Raw genomic sequence first — 24,479 nt, forward strand, 5'->3', positions numbered from 1 at the left:
CTACGTACCATAATGCCACTGTGTGATACACCAGGCTTCCACTGGTGTATCACACAGTGGCATGGACCTGAAGCAGTTGATGCAGTTCTTTGCCATTTACTAGGGAGCACTCAGAAGCTACTGCATAGCTCCTGACTATTTTTGTCTTTACAGATGACATAACAGTATTGCCATGCTAAAAATACTCTTACTACAGTTTAACTTCCCATTAAAAACCTCACAGCAAAAGTTAATTAAAAGGGCAATGCGATGGAAAAAAGCTGAAGACTTCTTTTCAGGAAAGAAAAATGACATTTCTGGAAGCTCTCTGTAGTTCTTAATAACCATGCTGCTACCAGAAGACACAACAAAAATGTCAACATAAACACACACACAGATAAAAACACCTGTAATTTTCTGGTATGTTGTAAAGGCTCACTGCAACATGACAGCTTGAGGTAGATGACATACCCACACTTCAAGGCTTGCAACATCAGAAACGGACCCCAGAGGGTTTCCAGAGTACCTGCTCACCTCAGAGTAGGCATCTTGTGAATTTTATTGAACATACGATCCAATCTCTTTAAGATGAGGATCAGGGCAGGTCTCACCGCCTCAGCTGTCCAGTCAGTGATGGGCAACATCTCCATGATGTAGTGCCGGAGCCCACGGCTCTCCATCGTCTGCGTGTCATAAGGAGCTAGTTTCAGCAGGGAATGTGCGATTTCTGCCAATCTGAAACCACAGGTCATTAAGAGAAAAATAAATACAGCTTGCATTTCTATACACATGCCAATGAACTAGCATATAAATATTCAGGAGCCTAGTAAAAAGAAAATGATGTGAAAGTCAAATATGCTACTATTTAAACTCTGATCTGATACCACAGTTCTGGTCTATTAAGACTGTTTTGCTGGAATCACTGTTTATATTTAAGAACACATGAATGGTCTAAATATTACTCTTACATTGACATTAAATGCACCAAGGGAACATCAGGAATCACAGATTTGTGTAGCTAAAATCAAAGTACCTGTGCTGGCAGTAAGACTACAACATTGCAAATGCCTGTGAAACACAGACCGGACATCACCTGTTTGTCAATTAGTAAGTGATTTGATTTTGTTCTGTGCTTGTTTTTCAGTGTTACCACTTTAGGAAATATCACCGTGCAATTTTCAGGTGTTACATTTTAAAAGTAATGTGTCCATAGGTTTACACAACATGTCCTTTGTAGGATTGCTCCCTGCAGTTTTGATTTGTCTCTCCTAACACCTCTACAGATTGTGTTGCTGTTGCTTTTTCTAACTCTCCCAGATGGCCTTGCATTTTTGTATTGACTGTGAAATATCATGGCAGCATTTAACTTACACTTGCAGTTTGACAAAAATCTGAAATACTTGGATATTTGTGGTAAGCAAAGACCAGAAATAAAGCCACATCTACTAATAAAAGGGATAGAAACCTGTGTATGTCATGAAACATCAACAGACTTTGTATTGGATGACTACAATACAATCATATTGTGGGGGCTTTTCTGAAATGCATTCAATTAATGGAATATATTTCTATTCTCTTTATAATCTGCCTAATAAGATCAAGGACAACAAATTCCTCAGATTAACCAAAAGTGGTATAAAAATGTTTTTTTATCCAGTATTTCTTTATTATTCCTTTTTAAAAACTACTTTGTCCTACTATGGAGTAGCTTTGTTTTCCTTAATGCTGTGAAATTTAAATTACCATATAATTAAGCTTCTTGTTGGCAATACAACACCAGTTGCATGCAATGGTATATGAAAACTTCCTTATGCATTATAAAATGTGAGATCCATTTCATCCAACTTGAAACATCACTCTCAATTAATCTAGCTCCCTCCTAGCAGAAACAAACAGCCTGGGAAATTCTATGGGGTAAACAGTAAGATGTGCATCTTCCTTTTCACTGTGTGCAAAAAGATCTTTATGACTCTTGCAGACTAAACATTTGACTTTTAAGTGGATAAAATTGGGTGAGATGAATCCTGTCTGAAGTGACTAGCATATTATCTTGTTTTCTGAAGCCTCTGAAATGGCACCTGTCAGCCTCCCAAGACCATGACTGTCACATCACATTCTGATAAATCTGCTCTCTATGTAGAACTGAGTTTGTCCTACAGTGGTTAAATCCTGTTGGTCATGTCACTGATACTTACGAATTTATGTAAGGATTGAGATATGTTGTTTTTTTTAGAGATAACTATGATTAAGCATTTCAGGTCACAACCCTGACAAAGCAGCTATTTCTAGCACTTTCCAGGAGACTTAAGAGAATCAGAGCACAACTCATTATCTGCTGTAAATCAATGTCATTTTAACTGCTGTAACCTCTGACCATGAGAGATCTTCTCTCTTGAAGAGTGCAGTATTTGCCAGCTGCTAGTGTAAATAAAAAATTGACAAAAGAATCAGGTTTATTCACTCTTGTCCCAGTTATTGCTTCTCAGTAGCAACTTACGTTATTTTGTGTTTACATGAAGAGCAAATTCAGAGAATCAGGCCCAGAGTGCTAGGAGGCCCTACCCCCAACTTCTTCTAGGTCAGCACCATGTGAAACCATTTGCATCCAACCCATGAGCTGGACTCAGTGCAGCACTTCAAGAAAAGACTTGTGCATCTGCTGCATCACATGCTGAGATGCTGGTCCTGTAAATGCCTTCTGTCCCATCCTCCCCTGTATTTCAGGCAGTTAGAAAGCGGTCGTTCTGCCTTTCTTGCTTGTGAGCTGCTGGCTCTGATGCACAGTGCCACTGGAGAGGATAAAGGTTGTATTCAGCGAGGTAGGCAGCTTCCCCACCCCTTGTCCTGCAGAGACAGACTTATCTGCTCTGCTCCTTGCTGCCACTTGTCCTGATATACCAGATGGAGCTGTTTCAGATGGGGGTCTGAATGAGACCAGAGGAAAGCTTAAGAAACCTTCCTTATACACAAGCAGGATCAGTACAATCTAAGGAACATCAAAAAACCTGCATGTTTCAGACAAAACTATACAACCAAAAAGCAATTCCATCTGTTCTTATGAAAAAGAAAGGGCTAAAAGAAAGGAACCCCCCTGAAATGAACAAGTAAAAGCAGAATGCCTGGTGAATACCTCATGTGGGACTTCACATCCAGCAGCTCCAGAGAAGTCACTCGGGGCTCACCAGCCAGATTCTGCAAAATCTTCAGCCTCGGACCACAGTGCTTGTAAAACTCTGTGCAGATATTCAGCAGTGACTCCCGTGGTCTCCTGAACTCCTCTCTGGCAATTCGTTCATCCAGCTCCTCTCGGGGAAGACCCTGGCCCTCCTCCAATAAGTGAAGGTTCTCCCTGGAGGATACAAAGTAAGATACAGTAGAAAGCGTTATATGCAGTAGATCATCAGGGATAGATTACAGCAACTTCTTCATCTTGTTTTTGCAACAGATGCTTTCCTCTGCAATTGAAAGAAAGGTAGTTGCATCTGCAATTAAGAAACAAAAAAGGGAAGTTATAATCTGCCAAGTCTTGCTAAAAATGTAAATATTTTCTGTATGAGCTATCCTTTGATACGCTCCCCTGAAAAAAGGCTGCCTGTCACAGCAACAGTATGTGGGAACGGTTCATCACTCATTGGGGGAGACTGGGATAAAATTTTACTGTACCTGATAAAGTGTAGTTTGGCTCCCTGTTCTGGGTACCTGGGAAAACAGAAACAGTGAGGTTGTAAACAGAAACTTAGTAGTGCCTAAACTTGCCTTTCTAAAAGAAAGTGACACTATTCTAACCCAGACATTTATGCATCATGGTCAGGATGGTGTCTTGTGTCACTGGAACGATGCCTACACGTAGTTACTGACCACACTGAATTGCCTTTACCTCCCAGCTTCCATCAAAACACATATTGCTAGAGTTATTGACCTTGTTCTGAAAGGAAAAATTCAGACTTAAAAATCATTGCTCTCTTTCAAGTGACTTTTACTGATTTTCACCCCAGTGCTCAGTCTGTTTCACAAAACCAGAGCTCACCAAGTGGAAAGAATACCTCAGCATGGTTATTATGTTTTATTGTCATTTTGTCTTGCTACTTCTTTTTCAGAATGCATTAATAGACCCTGAACTACTTGGCTAACATGTCCAAGGCTTAATCAGTAATCATTCTAACATCATGAGACTTCTGCTGTTGCTAGCAGATGTCTGTTGCAATGATAACACAACAGAAGCAACAAGTCCAGGAAACCTGGAGCAGTGCAAAAATATTTTGGATCAGAGGCTGAATGTTTGATAATTAGAAAAATCTGGAAATGTAAGTCAAGATGCCTGAGTCACACTGCATTGGGAATGCCTACATTCTCTGTCAGCAGATACATATTAACTGCTCTCCAAAATCAGCAGATAGATAATAAAGTACTACTTTCCATTACACCTTATTTTCCTTAGACCGAGCAATCTTTCGAAGGAAGTAAATGGCAAATGTCCACTTCAGACTTGAGCATGTCTGGTTTATCTGCTGGTTTATCATGTCTGGAGTTTATCTGCTTCTCAGATCAGGGATTGAAAGTCAAAGCCATGTTTCATCCCTGACTGAATAGATTTTAAAGAATAACAGACTCATGCCAGGAGTTACCAACCAAGATGTGTACACATTTATAAACTGACATAATAGCCCTTTGATGATCCATGCAGAAATTGATTTCTAGACCCCTTGAATTTAAAAAAAAAAAAAAAAAAAAAAAAGACGGGTAATAACTTGGAAAACTCTGGAAAAACAGCTGCCCAAGCTTCTGCTAGGGTACAATTCCCCTTCCAGTTCAGCACAAACATTCAGATTTTTAGCACAGTAAGACATAGTCTGGTCAGGAGCTCCCCTGCGTGGTAGCCCTGGGAGAGGGGCCCTGAGGGCACAGACACGGGGCTTCCCTGTCCCTGCTCAGCCTCGTTCCCATTGGTTGGTTTGTGTTCCCTGCGCGGGCAGAAGGACCCTTGGTCCCGTGATTGAACAGTTCCTGAGCAGAGCCCCGGCCATGCGGCTGGAGAAATAAACATCTCTGAAACAGCTATCAAGAATCTGTCTGTCCATATGTATTTTCTTTCCACGGGACTCCTGGTTTGATATATGCGTGTTGCAGGATCCCCACTGCAACATGGTTATTATGTTTTATTGTCATTTTGTCTTGCTACTTCTTTTTCAGAATGCATTAATAGACCCTGAACTACTTGGCTAACATGTCCAAGGCTTAATCAGTAATCATTCTAACATCATGAGACTTCTGCTGTTGCTAGCAGATGTCTGTTGCAATGATAACACAACAGAAGCAACAAGTCCAGGAAACCTGGAGCAGTGCAAAAATATTTTGGATCAGAGGCTGAATGTTTGATAATTAGAAAAATCTGGAAATGTAAGTCAAGATGCCTGAGTCACACTGCATTGGGAATGCCTACATTCTCTGTCAGCAGATACATATTAACTGCTCTCCAAAATCAGCAGATAGATAATAAAGTACTACTTTCCATTACACCTTATTTTCCTTAGACCGAGCAATCTTTCGAAGGAAGTAAATGGCAAATGTCCACTTCAGACTTGAGCATGTCTGGTTTATCTGCTGGTTTATCATGTCTGGAGTTTATCTGCTTCTCAGATCAGGGATTGAAAGTCAAAGCCATGTTTCATCCCTGACTGAATAGATTTTAAAGAATAACAGACTCATGCCAGGAGTTACCAACCAAGATGTGTACACATTTATAAACTGACATAATAGCCCTTTGATGATCCATGCAGAAATTGATTTCTAGACCCCTTGAATTTAAAAAAAAAAAAAAAAAAAAAAAAAGACGGGTAATAACTTGGAAAACTCTGGAAAAACAGCTGCCCAAGCTTCTGCTAGGGTACAATTCCCCTTCCAGTTCAGCACAAACATTCAGATTTTTAGCACAGTAAGACATAGTCTGGTCAGGAGAAGGCAGGGCTACCTACTGCAAAGAAAAAACTTCACAATCCCAAATGCTTGTGGGTGGATTTTGTTACAAGGTTTCTTAAGCCCTTCTTCTATGACCAAGTAAATTGTCAGTGGCCTTGTCTAATTTGCAGCAGCCTAACTGGAATGGCCACTATGGCCAAGGAGCAGAATTACAGTTCACTACTGCCATGTCCTTCTTTGTTTCCCTCTTCTGTGTGAAAGTTCTTTGGTGTTTTGTTTGGTTGGGTTTTGGGATTATTTAAGAAGGACAAGAAGATCTTCAGGCATCCTTTCATTTCTCTCAAATTGTCAGTTACGCTTCCTCTGCTATCTGTAACTGTAAAAAACCCCCACATCAATGTGGAGGTAAAGATCATAGAAAGAGACCATAGGGAATGTACAGGGAAATGGGAAAGGGAACTAAAGAAAACTAGAGGAGGCGCCAGTCTGCGAGCCTCAACTAGCAGGCAGTTTGTGTTTGTACAGCTGTTCAGCCCCTTAGAACAAGGCCAGAAGAATCTGACCCTTCTGCCATCCAAGCATGCTCTGCCCACTGGTCAGTTTGACAGTGGACTCAGCAGGAAGCAAAGCAGAGAATGAGTGAGCTTCAGCAATATACTTCCAGAGAGCAAAAAGGGGAATGAGTAATTTAGGATGCGAGTCCTCCAGTTTGGTACCCTGGTCTTCTATTTAGATACATTGTTTTAAACTAGAAATCCTAGTCTTGGGTATTTTGGTTACCATGAGAAATGCAGTCCTGAGGAATGTGCTCTTTTTATGTGACTGTTTTCTCCCACAGTGCAGTACCCAGAGCACTCCCTCAGGCCAAGCACTCTAAGCAATGAGATGTTACCTTACTGAAAAAAACCCCCAACAAACGGTTTCAAAAAATGAGAAAGAAAAAAAGCCTTACCTGGTGTTCACACCTGCTGACATGGTGTGGTTTGCCGTTGTGGTCCCTTTATGGCCTTGGTCACATCGACTCATCTGTGGGGCTGTCATAGGCCTGGCAAAGAGAAGGTGAACAGCACACTCCACATTAAATCTAAAAAGCACACAGAAATTCTGTTCTTGCTCTGAATTCTGGCATTAATTTTACCAAGTCTAAAACTCAACCATTAATCAAGCTAAGCTGCGTGTTGTGGCCTCCTGTGCATTCCCTCTCCCCACACAGACAACCAAATGCAGGCTCAGCCCCTTGGCTCATGTGTGTTACCTGGTGAGAACTTCTACACTGTACAAGAGGGCCTGCAAAGAGGTGGCAAGGGCACCCATAGAAGCAATCTCCTCCCGAGCTGCTGTCCCAGTGTCCACTTGAGAGGTTTGTTGCTTCAATTTTTGCAAGTAACAGGGAACCAGTGCTTCCAAGACCATCAGCATCTGGAGGCTGGAGAAATAACAATACTTGGTCTGTTTTATTTTGTCATTCCTAAACTCACATTAGGTAGAGGCTTAGGTTTCTATCTGAAGACCCTTGATCTGTCACTAGGCATATGATTTCATTGCTTCTCACTAGAAGTCTTTAGACAAAGAAACAATTGGATTAGGAACTTCAGGGGGAAACTAGATGACACATGAAACAATGATAATAATAAAACCCTCTGAACTTTCAGGTATCTTCCAAATATGTCATCCATTTGCTAACAAGCATTTTCCTTTCCAAAGATTCTCTCATTCTCTTATTCCCTCTTGCAAACTAACATTTGTACTTAAATTATCTCCCCTCTTTCTGCTATCTTCCTGTTCCCTCCAGCTCCCTGCTTCTCACCCTCCAGTTCCCTCTCCATTGCTCCTCTGATGACAGAAACTGACAGGATATGGTGTGATCCCCACTGGGAAACATGGCTTACATGTTGCTGCTCTGGCTGCCATCCAGCTTAGTGCTGCACCAGCAGCTGGCAGGACTTGGAGCTGGTGCCCTAGGAAAGGGTAACAGGCAGAGGCTTGGCCTCAGAGAAGCCCCATACTTGGAATGCATTTCTATAGCCACTGCCTCCATTTGCAGCCTTGCTTTCACGTACCATATGCAACTCCTATGCCTTTTCTGAGTCTGCACAAATCAAGACAACAGATTATCACCTTCTGAATGACTCAGGAGCATAAGCCACCACTGTCACACACAGCTTGATGGCTTCACTGATGGAAAAGGTCAAGTCTTCATTCCCATAGCAGAAGTCTGAGGGAGTAAAGCAATATGAGAAGACTATCACGTGATCATACTAACTATGAAAGGAGCTAGCACACTTCTTTTTCCCCCCTCTTCTATTGCTTGCTTTTCATGTTAACAATGCCCAATAGGCTCTTGGACAGATAAAAATTTATCTCTAGAAAAGAAACATATGCTGCACTCCTACTTGAACCATACTGCCCAAGAACTCAGTGGGTTAAACAGCTCTCAGCAGGTCACTCACTGCTGAGCAGAAGACCTACAGAGGGCTGTTTCAACCATCACTCATCAAAAGCTAAGTCTTAAGCTCATACATGGCAAGGACACGTGTCAAATTAATGATAATTTTTATGTTCCCTATGCTTTTTCTTAGATGTTCCAACCACAGAAAAAATGATGCTGATGCACCACTGATGGCAGAAGATAGTTTTACTTCTAATCAAACCCCTTATATACTCATAGCCACATGGTTGCCAACACAAAAGTGAGTCTGTTTTGCTAGAGATTTCAGAAAAAGCTTTCAAAAGCATTTAAGTCACATATTACAAATATCACTTTGGGGATAATTAGTTCTGGGCGCTAAGAAACTAAAAAGAATATTTGTAGAAGAGTAATATTTTTAGTAGAACTATAGTCCTGTTTTCAAAAGTGACTTTGTTATGCAGGAGCCCAAGTCAAAGTTAAGGTCCTAAAACATGTAAATAATTTTGAACAACAGAACTTGGAAGTCAGTTGTTTTAGATAATTCTGATCTTCATATGGATGATACCAGATACACAACATACTCATTTACAGTCTCATCATCAACTCATACCTGAGAATTTTTAGAGTTGTTTATAATAGCTCTCCACAGAAACCTCCAAGATTTTATATAAATGTGTGGTACAATCCACAAAGAAGAAGAAATATCTTCCGTTTCCATATCACTTTATATTATAAGTTTGTATATAATTGTGCAGCATTATAAAATCCCACTTTATTACAGAGCTTTAACTCTAAGGCCAGACAGGCTTCGCAGTGCATCAAGATAACTAGTATTTAAGAGAAGTGCAAATTTGGAATCCTCCTTATAAAAATCAGCAAAAATCACAAAGCAGCCAAATTCTTAAATGTGGCATTGCATGGATAACTATCAAGAGACAGAATGTCCTGGATACACCATACAGCCATATATAACCTAATTTATGATAAATCAACACCCCCAGGAGCTCAGCACTGCTGAATATCTGAATTGTATCACCATCATCTACTAGTCACAGTCTGGCCATGAGAGAGGATGCCTTTTTTTCCTGCCTGTATGCAGCAGAGCAGAGGATGACACTGACCTTGTCAGCATAATACAGTTTATTAGGCATCTTTATTCTTCACCCACACATGTTAAAATTCAAAATGCCAGAGTCTAGTCTCAGATTAGAAGGCTTAAAGCAGAAAAAGTAGCTTTGGAATAAAATTAATTGATAATTCCCCTCCTGCAGAAAATATCAAAAGGATGATGGTAATAAACCCAGTATTAAAAGCCTCATGAGGCATAAGAAACAGATAGGACATTCCTAAAGAAGAGAAGGGCTCTGAAGAAATCGTGCTGCATCAAATGTCTGTTGAATCAATAAACAATAAACCAGAATTACTGAATAAAGGGTGCTTTATTATTACCTAATGACTTGAGAGGCTTTTCTGCTTTCACCAGCTCTAAGATCTCCAAAATATCTGGAGTATCTCCCTCCAAAGACAGCAGCAGGTCAAACAGGCACTGAGCTGACACTCCTTTGTTGGTTCCATTGTTTGTAGCATCCTGTTCCAACAAGAGACATTCATATAATCCCAGGAATATTTACCTGGAGGTGTGGACAATCTTTGTTTTTGACAACGGGTCCACGTGGAGTTCAAGAGCTCACTGCTCTCAAACAGTAAGCCTTGCCTGACTCAACAGACTGATGCTACAGTGGGAGCATGAGCTGAAAACTGAACACAGATCTTTGCTGCCCTGTGAAGGACAAAGATAGGTGTGCTGACAGTGCCCCACTTCAAACTAAGATTCCATTAACTTGACTGAACTCACTAAAATGTTAAAACATAATTAATGAATATTTCAAAACATGACTAATTTAATCTTACACTTCACATGTACTAAAATTTGGCATTAAGCTTTTAATTCCTGTTGCTGGAGTCTAAGAATGGATTTGCATTTAAAGAGTTACAAGTCATTATTGTCCTTTTATAATATATTTATACACTGAAATTTAAAGTGAGACCACATTTACTGGCCTGGACACCAGCAGCCTGCTATCTCAGCACCCCGCTCCATCAAGTGAAGCACAGAAGTGTGCAGAAATAACTCAGGACCTGGTTCTGTGCAGCAGCGAGTGTTCTCTCCTTGCGACCTCTGACGGGAAGTGGCTGCACACACAGGCTTCCCCCCCCCCGAGACAAGAGAATGGCTCTTACTCACAGGGAACTCTAGGAGAGGGGCCACACTGGCAAACAGCTGCAGGATAAAGGGCTTGCGGTGCAGGATGTAGAACTGGCGACACGCGAACTCAATCGCCTGGCGCAGCTGGGGGTTGCTTTCGTAGTCGGAGTACACCTGAGCACATGGAAAAGGACATGGAGGCAATACTCCAGTGGAAGAGCTCTTCACCTCTTAAGCCCAGATTGAATCAACTACAGCACTGTCATTCCTGATAGGTTTGTCTAACACACTTTTAAAGACGGAGACTGGACCACCATCCCTGGCAATGCATTTCAGGGACCAAATATCCTTAGGAAAAAAGTTTGCCTTTCCTGCTTGAACCCTCTTCACATTATTAGTCCAATATTTTTTGTCCTACATATCAAGGTGGATTCCTTCCCTCTCCTACCTAGAAGCACTTTACATGTTAGAAGCCAGTTAGTACTTTCTTCTTGAATCTTCATATTTTTCAGTCAACCAAATCTTCCAGTCCTTTCTCACAAGACATGCTTTCTACATGAACATCCCTCTTTTCCTGCAGTCTCTTGAATTAACTGATGCTTTCTCTGAGCTGGATAGAGCCAGTACGTCCAGTCAGGACTGCTGCTGATGAAAGCAGAATTATTCCATCTTTTTCACATGATACAAATCTCTGTAGTCAACCCCGACTGGCACTTGAGATATTTTTCTCTTCTATCCTTCAGTAGAAGGATGCTGTTGATTCATGTTTGGCTTCAGATCTGTAACTCCAATATTCTGTCCTGCTGAGGTGCCACTGAATCAGTTACTTTTCCTCCCACATTCTGTGGTTGATGATTCAAAAGTAAGGTCTAAGCTGACCAATATGGTGTGTTGGTTTGGGCTTGGTTTTTTTTCAGACTGCATCTCTAGTTTGTCGTGACAATTTGAACTCTTACTCTGTCCTCCAACATAGTGACAGTGCCACCCACTTTTAAAATATTTCAAGGTTTTTAGAGTGGCATTTCCTTCAGGGCTGGCCATTGAACCATGCAGACAGTATGTTGCCAAAAGGTGGGATTTATTTCTCAGTTATGTAAATAGTATGAATTCCTAGGAATAACTTCTCTGTGTGAGACCTCTGCAGAGACTTTTCAGTGCCCTGGTAGGCTGAGGAAATTAGCACAGCTTTAATACAACCAGAACCCTCTAGCATGAGGATGAGGCCAGACAATTACCAGCAGTATCTCCTTTAGCTGAGAAAAGGGAAATAATTAGCTGTATATGCATTTTACCAAGGAAAATGGAAAAACCTGCAAGAAAAGAGCTGTGTGGGAGTATGTGCATGTATGCATCAGGAACTGAGCTTCAGTTAGTGCCTGGATCAAGCCCAGAAGTGGTAAAAGAACTGACCACAAACGAACCAGCTGATCTTAGGTGTCTGGCACAGAGAAATGAAAGTCTGCAAAACCAAAAAGCTCAGCAGCACTTGCATTTTCTTTTGGAATTGCTTTTTTAACCTCCCAGGAATGGTATTTCAATAATTCAGTAGTTGACAATAATTGAGAGTGAGGATAGGAAAGAATTACAAACTAATTTCTCTCAATATGAAAATGAAGTGGTTACTGTTGAGGACTTCAAATTATGTTATTAGGCTATTTTATTTCAAAATGTCTTGTTTCTCATTAATAAACCCATGCACTGCTGACCTGGATCCAATTCATACTTATCTAATCATGTAAGGCAGGATATCAGACTTTCCAGTTACTACAGAGCTTGCTTAGATAGCTAAAGTAATCACTGGTCTTAATTATTATGCTCTGTTAACTGTGTGAAAATGAACATGTACAGGGATGATTCTTTTCTGTATTTGCATTATAATACTAAATCTCTACTTAGATACTGTCTTTGAGCCCTGCAGGAATAATCCTGTCTGTAAAAGAACTATTTTTTAAAATTTTATTTTCAGCAGCTGATTTTTTTTCAAGAATCAAAAGGAAAAGAGGCCCACTTTTTCATCTTGAAGTGAAGAGAAACTCCACTTCTGACACTTCCAATATTTCTCATCACTCAGAAGAAAAGACAACATGCAGCTTTTCATAAACATTTTGAGTTATTTTTGTACTTAGAAAGTGAATATAATTTAGTTTCAATCAGCAAGTAGTAAATCCAGATATTTCAACTATTTCCCAAACTTCAGCCATCCCTGAAGGAAAAACCACGAAGAGATGCCCAAGGTCCAAAAATTGTCCAGAAATTTCAAATTTCTGTGCAGAAATACACAGAAAGGAAAACAGACATTTATTTACTTAACACAAAGGAGAACAGAAAATGTAATTTACTCAAGAGGGGAATAGAAAGCTAATTTGGGCCATCCCACTGTTGCCTTCTTGGGGCACCTAAAAGCTCTCATGAGGACTCAGCAGATCAACGTTTCCCTGTTAAGTGTCAATTCCATCATGGAATCACAGGGTGGTTTAGGTTGGAAGGGACCTTAAAGCCCATCCAGTTCCACGCCCTGCCATGGGCAGGAACACATTCCACCAGACTAGGTTGCTTCAATCCCTGTTCAATTTGACCTTGAACACTCACAGGGATAGGGCAGCCACAGCTTCTCTGGGCAACTTGTGCCAGGGCCTCACCACCCTCACAGGAAGAATTTCTTCCTAAGGTCTGACCTAAAGCTGCTCTCTGTCAGCAAGACACAGTGCTCGCTTGGCAGAGTTCCCTTGCATTGCTCCTGGGCATAGCTCACCTGCAGCATGCTGGGCAGCACCCACTGGTACCCGCTGAGGGAGAAGAGGTGGTTGAAGTGCACGGCTGTGTTGATGACTGTGGCAGCATACTGCCTCAGCAGGGCACTGTCCTCAGGGTGCAGGATCAGGGCACCGTTGAACACATTCAGGAACAGCATGATCTCATCCCCCCATGGGAACTCGCTGGGCATGCCAAGGAACATCTCTTCCAGCAGTTTAATCCACAAGCTTTTCTGAAGAGTATCTAGACCAAAGAGCTCTTTCCCAGCTGCAGGGGAGGAGAGTAATCAACACCAACAGCAGTCAACTCTGTCCACCACAGCCAGCCTCACTTCCCTGCAAAGAACCATCCCACAACAATGACCGTCCTTCTGCCTTTTTAAAATTATTTCACCCAGCCTGAGTTTCTATAAGTGCCCACAGGGCTTGAGCAAACCTTGACTGAAAGCTTCAGTATGAAGATAAAGAATGATAAATATCACAGCTCACTAATCTGCTGGTTGGACACTCTTCTCTTAAAAAATGGGAGATCTGAGCTTGTACATGCATCATCTGCCTCACACAGAGACTGTGCAGATTTATGCTCAGTTTTTATGTTCCAGGTGTCCCACACATCATAGGAGACTGATGCAGTGTTACAATAATGCTTCTGAAATCAAGTGCCTTAATGGCTGTTACAGAACATGCCAATGCTTACCACTGTGCAAAAATGGCCTATTTAACCTATTTAACATCAGGCTGGAAACCCTACTTTACATTCAGAGCAAAGTTTCTCTGTGGACTGTTTCCTTATCCCTGCTGCAGAATTTGCCTAGTCTTCATTGGATGTCAATTGCTTCCTCAAAGCAGACAGCAAAGGACTTCAGGCAAACCTTTCTGGGTAGTCTCATGCATGATTTTAATACTCAAAACTTATTCTCATTTGGGTCCAAAGAAAGTAGCCTTTTCTGGAGAATTCTAACAGTGAAGCTCTTTCAGCTGCTGTGCTTACAAACCAACAGGTCTGTATCAGTTTCCGTAGGAAGAGATTCATCAGCTTCCAGAAAAGCGGTAAGCCTGCGTGCTTCTAAGGCAAATGAGGCACTGAAACCTTCTGGGCCTTGTGCAGCGCTCCAGGAAAGCTGCTGAAGGATCATACCTTGGGGATCACTGAAGAGTGAGAACTCAGCATCAATGGCACTTCGGGGAAACGAAGGCAGGCGGAGGAGGTCCTCCTGGAGCATGGACACATGAGACTGCTTGTGGGCTGGAGGAATCTTCTGCGTCAGTGAGATCAGGAACAGCACCCGCCCCACTTCCTCCAGCTTGCGGGTGAACACCTGGCAGAGAAAAAGAGACAAAGATCGGTATCAGCCTAATTCAAAAGCTCTTTGAAATGTATATGCACTTCATCAGGTTCACTTCCACGGCTTTCTCTGATGGGAGGGATGCTGCACTCATGGCTCAGAGGATCATGATCAAATTCACAGGGCTGGTGCTGCACCCTCTCACTAGAATTTGTGTGACCACTGTTCTCCAGCCCAGCTCTGCAAAGATGGATTGTGTTTGTAAAAATGACTAATAACATTTTCTATTTCAGTCTTCTGGAGGACCCTAAGTGGTTGCAGAACAATTTTCAACTTTGCCATGGGTTTTTCTGTAGATTAATGTAAGCCCCAGGGTGGTCAGAGAAACCATTGCCAAACTGAAAGCCATATGGTTGTAGTTCCTCTCTGCAAGGTCTTAGACTACAGTCAACAAGAAGTTGGAATTGCTATCTACCTTCTGGGATGAGGCGGGCTGACATCTGGCCATGGAAAGTATATGTATGATTGTAAAAGAAAAAGTAGACAATAAAACAAAGCAGACCAGATTCTGCTTTGTTACTGCAGTGTTACTGCAAAGGAGCAAAATCTTGCTTGATTTCAGATTATCACTTCCTGTTTACACCAATTGGGGAACCGAATTCCATTCTACCAGCCTACTTTGAACTTGTGATTGGTAGGACTAGCCAGGCTAGATATTCTATTTCTATTTTGATGCTAGAAGTAACCATTAAAGCAGAGTGATGTTTAGTTCCAGAAGCAACTCTCTTTGGAAGCAGTTTTGAGACGGCTTGTAGCTACTGGGATGAAGCCAAAACCAAAACTTGAAGCATGTGGTTTAACATGTGACAAACATCAGCTTCACCTGCCTTGCTGTGACATTGCTCTGAAGTGCACTCAGCTCAAAATTCGGTGCTCAACCAAGCAACAAAAAAAAATACTTTTCCATGGATTGCTGCTCTGTGGGTGGTTACTACAGTGTTGCTTTATTTGCTGAAGCTGGATGTTTTCCGGCAACATCTTGTATGACTACAGAGAGGCTAGCAAATGTGTGATACAAGTTTAACCTTAGAAATAATTTGGGCTCCAAGTACTCTAAATATAAAAATGTGGAAAGTAAAACAATGCCCTGACAAAAATGGGAAGCTCATTTTAATATTTTTGAATCACATAGGGTGTATTAAACTCATTTATTTGTGGGACATCTTTTTGAACCAGACTAATTTCTGTTAGAGAAGCAACCAAGTTGATTCCAAGTAAGTTCAGATTTTTATTGATTTTCTACTGACAGATGCAGCACACGAAATACTGCCCTATTCTGTGCCATACACATATGAGATTGCATTAGCTATATTTTCCATTATTTTAGATGCTAGTAGCTCTTAAGCAGCTTTATAGCTGCCTTTCATAACCACTCCTGATGATATTTCCCTACTCTCAGTAAAAACACAACTACAATACCTGATTTTTGGCTACAAAAATACAACTGTTAATACCAAATGCATAATGTTTAACCACATTCCCACATATCTTTTTTAATTTTCTGCTTATTACCATCCTCTGCAGACACAGTTACAACAATTTTCTCTAAACATTTAGCTCTGTGCTACTGCGACATGTGGCTTCTAAAGGCAGTGTAAGATCAATACCAATGTCTCACTGCCTAAACACATGTAGGCGTTTGCAATTCATTAAAAGCACTGCATTGCCACTCTATTTAGGGTGCAGTTCCTAAGAGAGAGCTCCTGGGAACTGCAGAACATCAGCAGGACAGATCATCAAGTCACAAAGCTGGAAGATAGGGAGGACAGTGCTCTTCTGAGGGCAGATATTCCCCTGACCAAACACATAATGCTGTCCCTCTGGAGTAGCTGTGATAAAGTCTGACCTCTGAGAGCAGGACAAGGAAGAAAGGCAGGTAACAATCCCTAAAGAGAGAAAAGTAGAGTAGATAATTCCTGCTCCCCAGCCCAGAGGTCATGTTAAATAAAGGAATAAACAACTTCTGAAGCTGAGGCAACTGAAGCTTTTCTGGCCAAGTATAAGAGAATGCAAAATGATCCACCTAAAGGAAACTGGGTGGACAGAGTGGGGGAGGGGGAATTCACATCCCACTATTTACTCTTCCTGCAATAATGTACAGTATATGTGGCCCCAAGGCAGATTTCATGCTGATTGCTACTTCTCCAGCAAAGCTCTTAATCTGCATGCAGCATGAGGGAAAGCCTTTAAAGGCAAAAAAAAAAATTATTTTCAGGGTTTGTTTCTGGGAAGAGGTGTTTGGTGACAGTAAGATACCTGTTTCTGAATGAGCTCTTGACCCTTTTCTGGATGCATCTGCACCAGGTTGAGCTGGGGAGAAACTGACCTCCGGAAAGGATAAATATCACGGACATAGGTCTGCCAGGAAAGGAAAAAAGTGTATTTTAAATAAATGTAATCACTATGGCATCACTCAACAGAATGGAATAAAGGGCCCTTAGCCCTTTCTGAAGGGCAGGGGCTTTCCGACAGTGTCAGGCATTGTGAAAGAGCACAAACAGAAGAGAAATTTGATCTTTTCTAAGAAAACTAGACATTCTTGACTTAAGAGCAAGGGACTCCTCTTCAGCCTCTTCCCTCTTCTGCCTCTTCCCTCTTCTCTCAAACTCCAATCTTTCACCACACATAACTAAAGATGTGAAGTCCACAGGACAGAGCTATTTATAGGCTGCTTGTTCAAGATGAAAAGTCACAAGAACGAAATCACGTGGACCCGATCTTTGCCTTACCTTGTTGTAATGAATGAGATTCCAACGCTTATCCATTAAAAAATAATGAGAAGACTGAGTTTCAGGTATGTTAAAAAACTCCAAACATTCCTGAAAAGAAAGAAATCAAAATACCTTGTTACTTTTTAGATGTTTTGTACAAATACCACATCTGAAAGAAGAATATCCATCTAATAATCTATAAAGGCACAAGCATGCATGCCTCAATCAGACTGGCACATTAATTATTAATTTGGCTTTAATTATTTCTTTTTTTAATCATGAAGTACCTGAGTATGTTTGTGATAATCAGGGCATGCAGACATCACAATTGTGAACACTGATGTTACTTATCTCGATGTCTTCATATCACACATATTTGTTTGACTGTATGAGCCATATGGGCCTGGGTATTTATCAAGATTTAGTGATAGGTGATATACAGAGACACTAAAGTTCTGACCCATCAAAACACTGAGATGTGATTTCCAGTAAAATCTAACATAGTCAGACAAACTGAAGGCTATTACAAATCTGTTTCCTATGTGGCTCAGTTAAAACAACCCAAGAATTTTTTGGCAGAAAGGGGAAGTGACCACATAGCTCCTGGATCCCAAAATATCGTTGTGGCTACTGAACCATCATTTTCACTCAGATCTCAATCAATCTGTTGTCTCTAGTGTTGATAAAACCAAACATTTAAATGATTTATGTATTTATCAAAAGTATACAGGAAATACCCAACAGGCTGCAGTGTCTCCAAATGTGCTTGCATTTGTGGGGTTTGGGCTTTCTGTGAGTTCAGAGCATTTTTATTATCCTTAAACATGGGAACCCGTGTATTGCAACCAAGCTCCCCTCACAGGGAGACAGACATGCCTGTGAGCAGAACTTCCCTCCCTGACACTGGAACAGGACGATCAGGCAGAATGGATTGCTGGCATACATGTATGGCAGGTAAATGTAAGCAGTTTGTCCAGCTCAAAAACTCACTCCTACCTTCAGAAGAGCCTCAAACTGTGTGTCCTCGTGGACTGGTAACTGCGTTGGGATGTCACACTCATTCTGTCCGTGCACGACAAGGGTTTTTGTGCCTAGAGGAAGAAAAGTTGCATTCTCCCTGGCCTCTTTAATTAACTCAATTTCAAGAGACTGCCCATGGAGGAAGAGTGGTACTTAAAATTCATTCCTGGACAGGCAGACAGACCATGTGAGTCCTGTCTGGAACCATTAAGTAGGGTTAATATATTCCCACCCTTCCACAGTTGATGAGAAATTGATATGTTTTTAAAGGATAAGATGGCTTTAGTAGCAACTTTCAACTCTGAGGAAGAATCATACATAAAAGGTCGAACCTGTTTATCAGCAAAGTATCTCATCTGACTCATGATTCCCAGAGTCTGAATGATGATCCTGCCAGCCTTTCACAGCCCAACTGGCACAAAACTGTGGGTTGAAATACTGTTTTAATTCACTTTCTGTTTGCTTCTTTGAGAGCTCTTACAGGGGTTTTTTGTATCTCAAGGAAGTAGCAGTAGAATTTAGTGACTGAATACTCAACTGAAGGAAAACTGCCTTACAATATGCAGCCATTTGTAATAGGTCTTTTTCTGATCCAGTTCTGATGCATTTTCTTTTTGGTAGAGTGGGCCATGAACTTTGAAGTGAAGGAGATTTATAGACTTATTTCTTATACCTGGCATCGAGGCAGTCACCAACAGCTTCACTTCACATTGCTCCTTCTTCATGGTCTGTTTGAGATCCTTGAAGAAGAGTCCTTCAACATAACCCACCACTTCCCAAAGGAAGGTAAGAGTGGCAGAAATGGCATCCATGCCCCATTCACATGGAGTCCTTACAAAATACATGATCAATCCTACCTGCAGGTAATAAGTAAGAGGAAATATCAGGTTTTACACACTCTTTTAACTGTGCAGAGCATTGTATAAACACAGAATAACAGTATTATTCTACCTTTCTTCATTCAGAGGGATAAACTCATTCAACTTTCATCCTGAAATTTTAGATACTAAAGAACAATCTGCCTGTACTACTCTTCCTTTTTCTAGAAGTGATGAGGACTGGGGGCAAAACATACTGTTGCAGTATAGCCTTAAACACCACTGCAGATGAGGAAAAGGCAGAATGTGTGCAGTTAGAGACTTCCTATTCTTTCTGCTCTGAAGTGCTGCCATGTAGACAATCACAAACAACAGAAGGCTCCCTGGAGATGCATACACCTTGTCTGCTTCATCTCCTAACTACAACATTTGTCCACAATCTTGAAAGAAGCTGCTAGGTTTGCTCCAAGAGGACTGTCTATCAGCAAAGCACTTTCTGAACCCAAATTAAGTAAAATAATTAAAGTTTTCTGGTGCTGGGACCCTTCTAACTGTCTAGAACTCACTGGCTGAGGTTCAGTTCAGAAATCCATGACAGGTTGCTTAGGGGTTTATTAAAAAGAGAAAGCTTCCTGTTCCTCTCCCCAGGAGGCCAGAAAGGCTGGTGTAAGCCTGGTGACTCACACCCACAATTAGGAGCAGATATGAACTATGAGAGTAAGAAAAGTAAAAGTAAGAAAAATGAAGTGCATTTATTGCACACACGAAGGCAGAGGAGAGGTTCTTGGCTGCACAGTGGGCCCACAAGCTACTCACCAAGTAGTTAAAGAGGATATGAGATGTCTGGGCAGGAAAGTCTCCGATGTTCAACAAAAGCTTCCTTAGCATATACATCAGCTCGTCCTGGAAGAAAAGCACATGTTTTTTCTTCTCATCAAAAAATGAAGAACAGATTTCTCCCTTTTGTCCTTTCTTGCTTTGTTTCTTCCCATTTTTCCATAGTCCCTTCTTCAGCTCTGTCTCTCAATGCATGAAGTAAAACTATACATCTCTTACTGCTCCCACATATTGCAAAATAAGGCCCAAAGCACAGCACCCAGGCCAGTGTCTTTCTCATTTTATCTCAGAGAGGTCAGTACCTCCTGTTGCAATTTGTACTGACTGTAGCATCCTGATTGTGCACTCCTGTCCCTGTGATTATCCGTCTGATGACTACTCAGATGATCTGTGAAATCTAGTTCGTCTCACCTCAATAGCTGTGGCTGTGGAGTGGGAGGTGTGGACAGAATCTAACTTCCCTTCTTTTGGAGACTGCCTGCCTTAAATGTAGACGAAGACATTTCTCATGGTGCGAAAGGGTTATAGAAGGGACAGAATCCCGCTGTCAGCTGAAGAGAGATAGACAGTATCACAAATGTCTTTTAACTTATCCTCTAACCCCACAGCAGATTAGAGCCAGTGTTGTGGGCATGGATATACATAGGACAATCCATGGCAGTGATACACCTGGTGATAGTTCCCAGGGAAATACACCTGTTCTCTGTGTTCTGTACTGGTGGTCAGAGTAGGCCTACAAAGAGATGGCAAAACAGCAGATTGCAATGGCTTAGAGGTCTCTGAGGCTGGACACCTTACAAGCTTCCTTCTCAAAGGTACTGAACAAACAACCTCTCTGACCAGAGCCGTTGTGGATGCCCCATCCCTGGAAGTGTTTAAGGGTAGATTCCAAGGGGGTTTGAGCAACCTGGTGTAGTAGAAGGTATCTCTGCCTGTGGTGAGGGGCTGGAACTATGTGATATTTAAGGTCCCTTCCAACCCGAACAATTCTATGAAACAGACGTGACCTTCTGAACTCAAATAAAAGCTTTGTGGACAATGGTTGAGAAGTCTCAGGCATAGTAGGTCCACTGACACATTCATACTCAAGGAACAAAAGCACAGCCTTTCCTGACATTTCTCAGGTTTAATATTCATTTCAGATTCAGTTCTTAGGTAGTGGCTTGAAAGCTGAAGCCAGTGATACTACTGATATCATACACTAAATCGGCAGTTGAGAAAGTGATACGAAGAGTCTCCCTGCCTTCCAACCAGTCAGAACCAGTATGCTTTTCTTCCATAAATCTTAGCCATGCACTTGGAAGCAGTTTAATAAGCTATGGAAACACAGTGCTTCCCGATCTTTCAGAGAAGCCAAATAGAGTGGCATGAGTGAAGGCAACACTGCCTATGCTGTGTTCACCAAACAGCTGCTCAAAGCTTGGCTTGGAGCAAGTCAGATCCTTTGTGGTGATAAATCAGCCGTGTCCTGTTTACACCAGCGGATAAAGACTGAAGCCAAATTATGACATGCTGCATTATAATAGCAAATGTTCTTCTCCACTGATGTTCTCGAAGTTATTCTGCTGGCAGCTGTTCTCCCCTGCTCTACGAAGTTCTTACACCTGCTAGGGAGAGGCAGAGTGTACCTGTCGATTGCTGATCGTGAGCTTCTCAAGGAAGTGGCGCAGAACTGTAGAGGGGTCTTCAATTAAGCAGTTCCACAGGACCTGCTGAGCAACAGCACTTACTGTAAGAGAGAAAGGAAACCAGGTCAGAACCATCTCCCTTGGAAAAGCCTTGAACTGGTATACTTAAACAAAACATTCCTAGTCTTCTTCCTTCCTCTGTTATGTTTTATACTGATACACACCAGGGCCCCATTTGATGCAACAGGATTCCTGGCAAACAGTGCCGTGATCTCAGTAATAATAATCACAGGTCTAATATTTGAACCTTCCCTAACTACTGGTGATATGACAGGAAGCACTTCACCACTGTATTTAAGGAATAATAAAGAAATAGCTCTTTAGATTCATAACTCCAGATGGACAAAATCCAGCAACTGAAAGATATAAATTCATGTACTTTTTTGTTCGTGTACATAGGTTCAATTTCATGGTGATTCATTAAGTGATTTTATCTGGTGTTGGTGAACAGTATTGGATAGTCAGCAGGGAATTGTGTTGATAATCAACTCCCAGAAGTGCAATTATTTGCAAACCTCTGAAGGTTAACAACAACATAGAATCATTCATTATTTTGTTTTCAGTACTCAGCTCCTGATCACAAAATGACACATACATTGTTTAGAGGGCTGACTACATCCACCTAAAACTGAATAAAAAATGCAACAGGAAGTTAAATGTTACAGGAAGTTAAATGCAACAGAAAGTTAAATAGCTGACATGATGAGCAATGAGAAATGAAGGAATCAGAACAGTCCATGATGTATTAACATTTTCGAAAAAACAAATATTATTACTTTACAAAGATATCACAGACCATAACCAAAATCTTCAAGCTGTATATGGGTGGTGTTCTGTTTGTCATAGGAAGAAAAAAATATGAGTGGGAATAGATCTCCAGAAATCTTCAGTCCAAGCCCCACTTGGAGCAGGACTGTCACCTACACCAGGTATGTCAACTATGACTAACCAGGGTTCGATAACCCCTATGCATGGAGAATCAACAGAAATTATGCTCCTGGTGATGAACTTCCTTCCCAGTTTCTGACCCAAACTTTCCAAGTTGTAACCTCTAAATCTGTGTTCTTCTAACTCATTGTTTCCTTGGAGCACGCCAAACAAGCCCAGCATCTGCAATTACTCCTCAAAGAACACTTGTATTAGGCCTCTTACCATCCTTGTATCCCCCCACTAGATCCTTTTCAGCTTCTCAATATTTCTTTTGAATTAGAGGTTTTTTTAGGGTCCTGAAAGGGCAAAACCCCTCAAAGCCAAACATAAATTATGGAGGAAAAACAAGGAAAAACCCTACAAAGATACATTTCTATTGTAAATCTCCATTAAAATAGTTTTGAAACTGGTTCTGCTATCCTTAAGCAACAATCCCTTGAAGTTTAGTCAATGTCAATACCAGCTACTCCATCCTCCCGGACTTCTCCATCTTCCATCAGATGGACAATGGGGAGCACTGCTGCACAAATGCAAGCTGGAAACACAGCCTGAGGTGGCTGGGGCACGTGATGGTTTGGAGTGTGCTCGGTAGTGTGTTCTTCATCTGGAGCAGTAAGAAGAAGAGAAGAGGAGTTACGGAATACACTGTACTACTATCCAGGCAGGTTAGATAAACATCTATGTTAGCGGCTCTACACAAAGAACAAAGATCAGAACACTGTTCACTGTGCAAGCATGACAGGTTTACTGCTATCTCCAAGTAGAAATGGAGCCTCCAGCCAATTTCTTGATCAAGAATTTTCATTGTGAATACATAATTTTTCAATTTAGATTTCTTTTCTTGTAGGCAACCCAGTTCCTTTTGATAAAATTCCTTTTTTCAGCTAGAGTCCTCTCTGTGGCACTACTCTCCAAATAGAACATGAGAGGCAAGAGAAATTATTGCAAGAAATTATTGTGACAGCAGGGGTGAATAAAATAATGCAGGGCAGTAACTCATAAAGTGGCTCAAGCTTGGGAATATATCTGGCAAAAGGAAATGCCAGAGCTTTATAGGTCAACAGGAAAGGCTTCCAGTGAATGAAATCCTAGGAGGCAATACTCCAAAGTGAAGTCACCCACCTTCTGCACTGACTGCTGAGCGCACTGACCACACAGAGCCACGGCGGAAAGAATAGTTCCTATGAGAAGTACTGGAGGTGCAGGATGGACTCACAGAGAGACGGCGGGAGGCCAGGTTGGCAACTTCTTCTACTGACAAAGAGAACATGAAATGTCAATCCAGATCCAGCCAACAGACTTTAGGGAATTTTCTGACAGACAGGAATTACAACCAAATCAGAACACTGAAAAGTCAAGTCAGGTAACACTCAAAACGGACAATTTAAAAGCTATAGAGATCAGTCAGATAGGTAATTTGCTCATGCTTTAGGAACAGCAGAACTTTGGTCCATAAGAGTGTTCAGTGCTCTGGTGCATCACATTGTAACAGAGTTGGCGCTATACTTATTTTCATCCACTCCCTGTTAACCATCACTGTTGCTGGTGCTTAGTTTTTCTTAAGAAATGGGATTTCTGTTCACAGATTTTCCAGTGGATGCTTAGATCTGATCAACCCTCCGCTCAAGGCACATACCTTGGAAGGCCTTAAGTGAAGTCTTTGTGCTCTGTTAGCCTGGGCCAGTAAACTCCACACCCACAGACTAAGCTTACTGTGATTCATGTCATGTAACTTTGGCTCTCTGAAAGTTTGGTACTGAGCTTGATCGGGTCATCTGAGCTCCCTCACTATTCACCATAAAGGCAGAAAACCCCAGGGGCAATTCAGTATATCCTAAGTTCCATTTCTTAAGACAGATACTGCC

The 24,479-nt window shown here is 41.5% G+C and overlaps 1 protein-coding gene across 1 annotated transcript in view; it reads right to left on the reverse strand.

Annotated features, from left to right (window-relative positions):
* UNC80 (unc-80 homolog, NALCN activator) overlaps positions 1-24,479 on the reverse strand; it is a 140,158-nt gene that overhangs the window by 28,902 nt on the left and 86,777 nt on the right. Inside the window, 18 exon segments of the mRNA XM_017746990.1 lie at positions 514-714; positions 3,110-3,328; positions 3,643-3,678; positions 6,848-6,940; positions 7,151-7,321; positions 8,014-8,110; positions 9,755-9,893; positions 10,551-10,685; positions 13,264-13,532; positions 14,403-14,583; positions 16,867-16,968; positions 17,340-17,429; positions 18,318-18,412; positions 19,015-19,198; positions 19,976-20,062; positions 21,625-21,725; positions 23,075-23,218; positions 23,737-23,868. Of these exon segments, the coding sequence (XP_017602479.1) occupies positions 514-714; positions 3,110-3,328; positions 3,643-3,678; positions 6,848-6,940; positions 7,151-7,321; positions 8,014-8,110; positions 9,755-9,893; positions 10,551-10,685; positions 13,264-13,532; positions 14,403-14,583; positions 16,867-16,968; positions 17,340-17,429; positions 18,318-18,412; positions 19,015-19,198; positions 19,976-20,062; positions 21,625-21,725; positions 23,075-23,218; positions 23,737-23,868 (2,476 nt within the window).

The sequence above is a fragment of the Corvus brachyrhynchos genome, unplaced genomic scaffold (assembly GCF_000691975.1).
Source record: "Corvus brachyrhynchos isolate BGI_N302 unplaced genomic scaffold, ASM69197v1 scaffold481, whole genome shotgun sequence".
NCBI lineage: Eukaryota > Metazoa > Chordata > Aves > Passeriformes > Corvidae > Corvus > Corvus brachyrhynchos.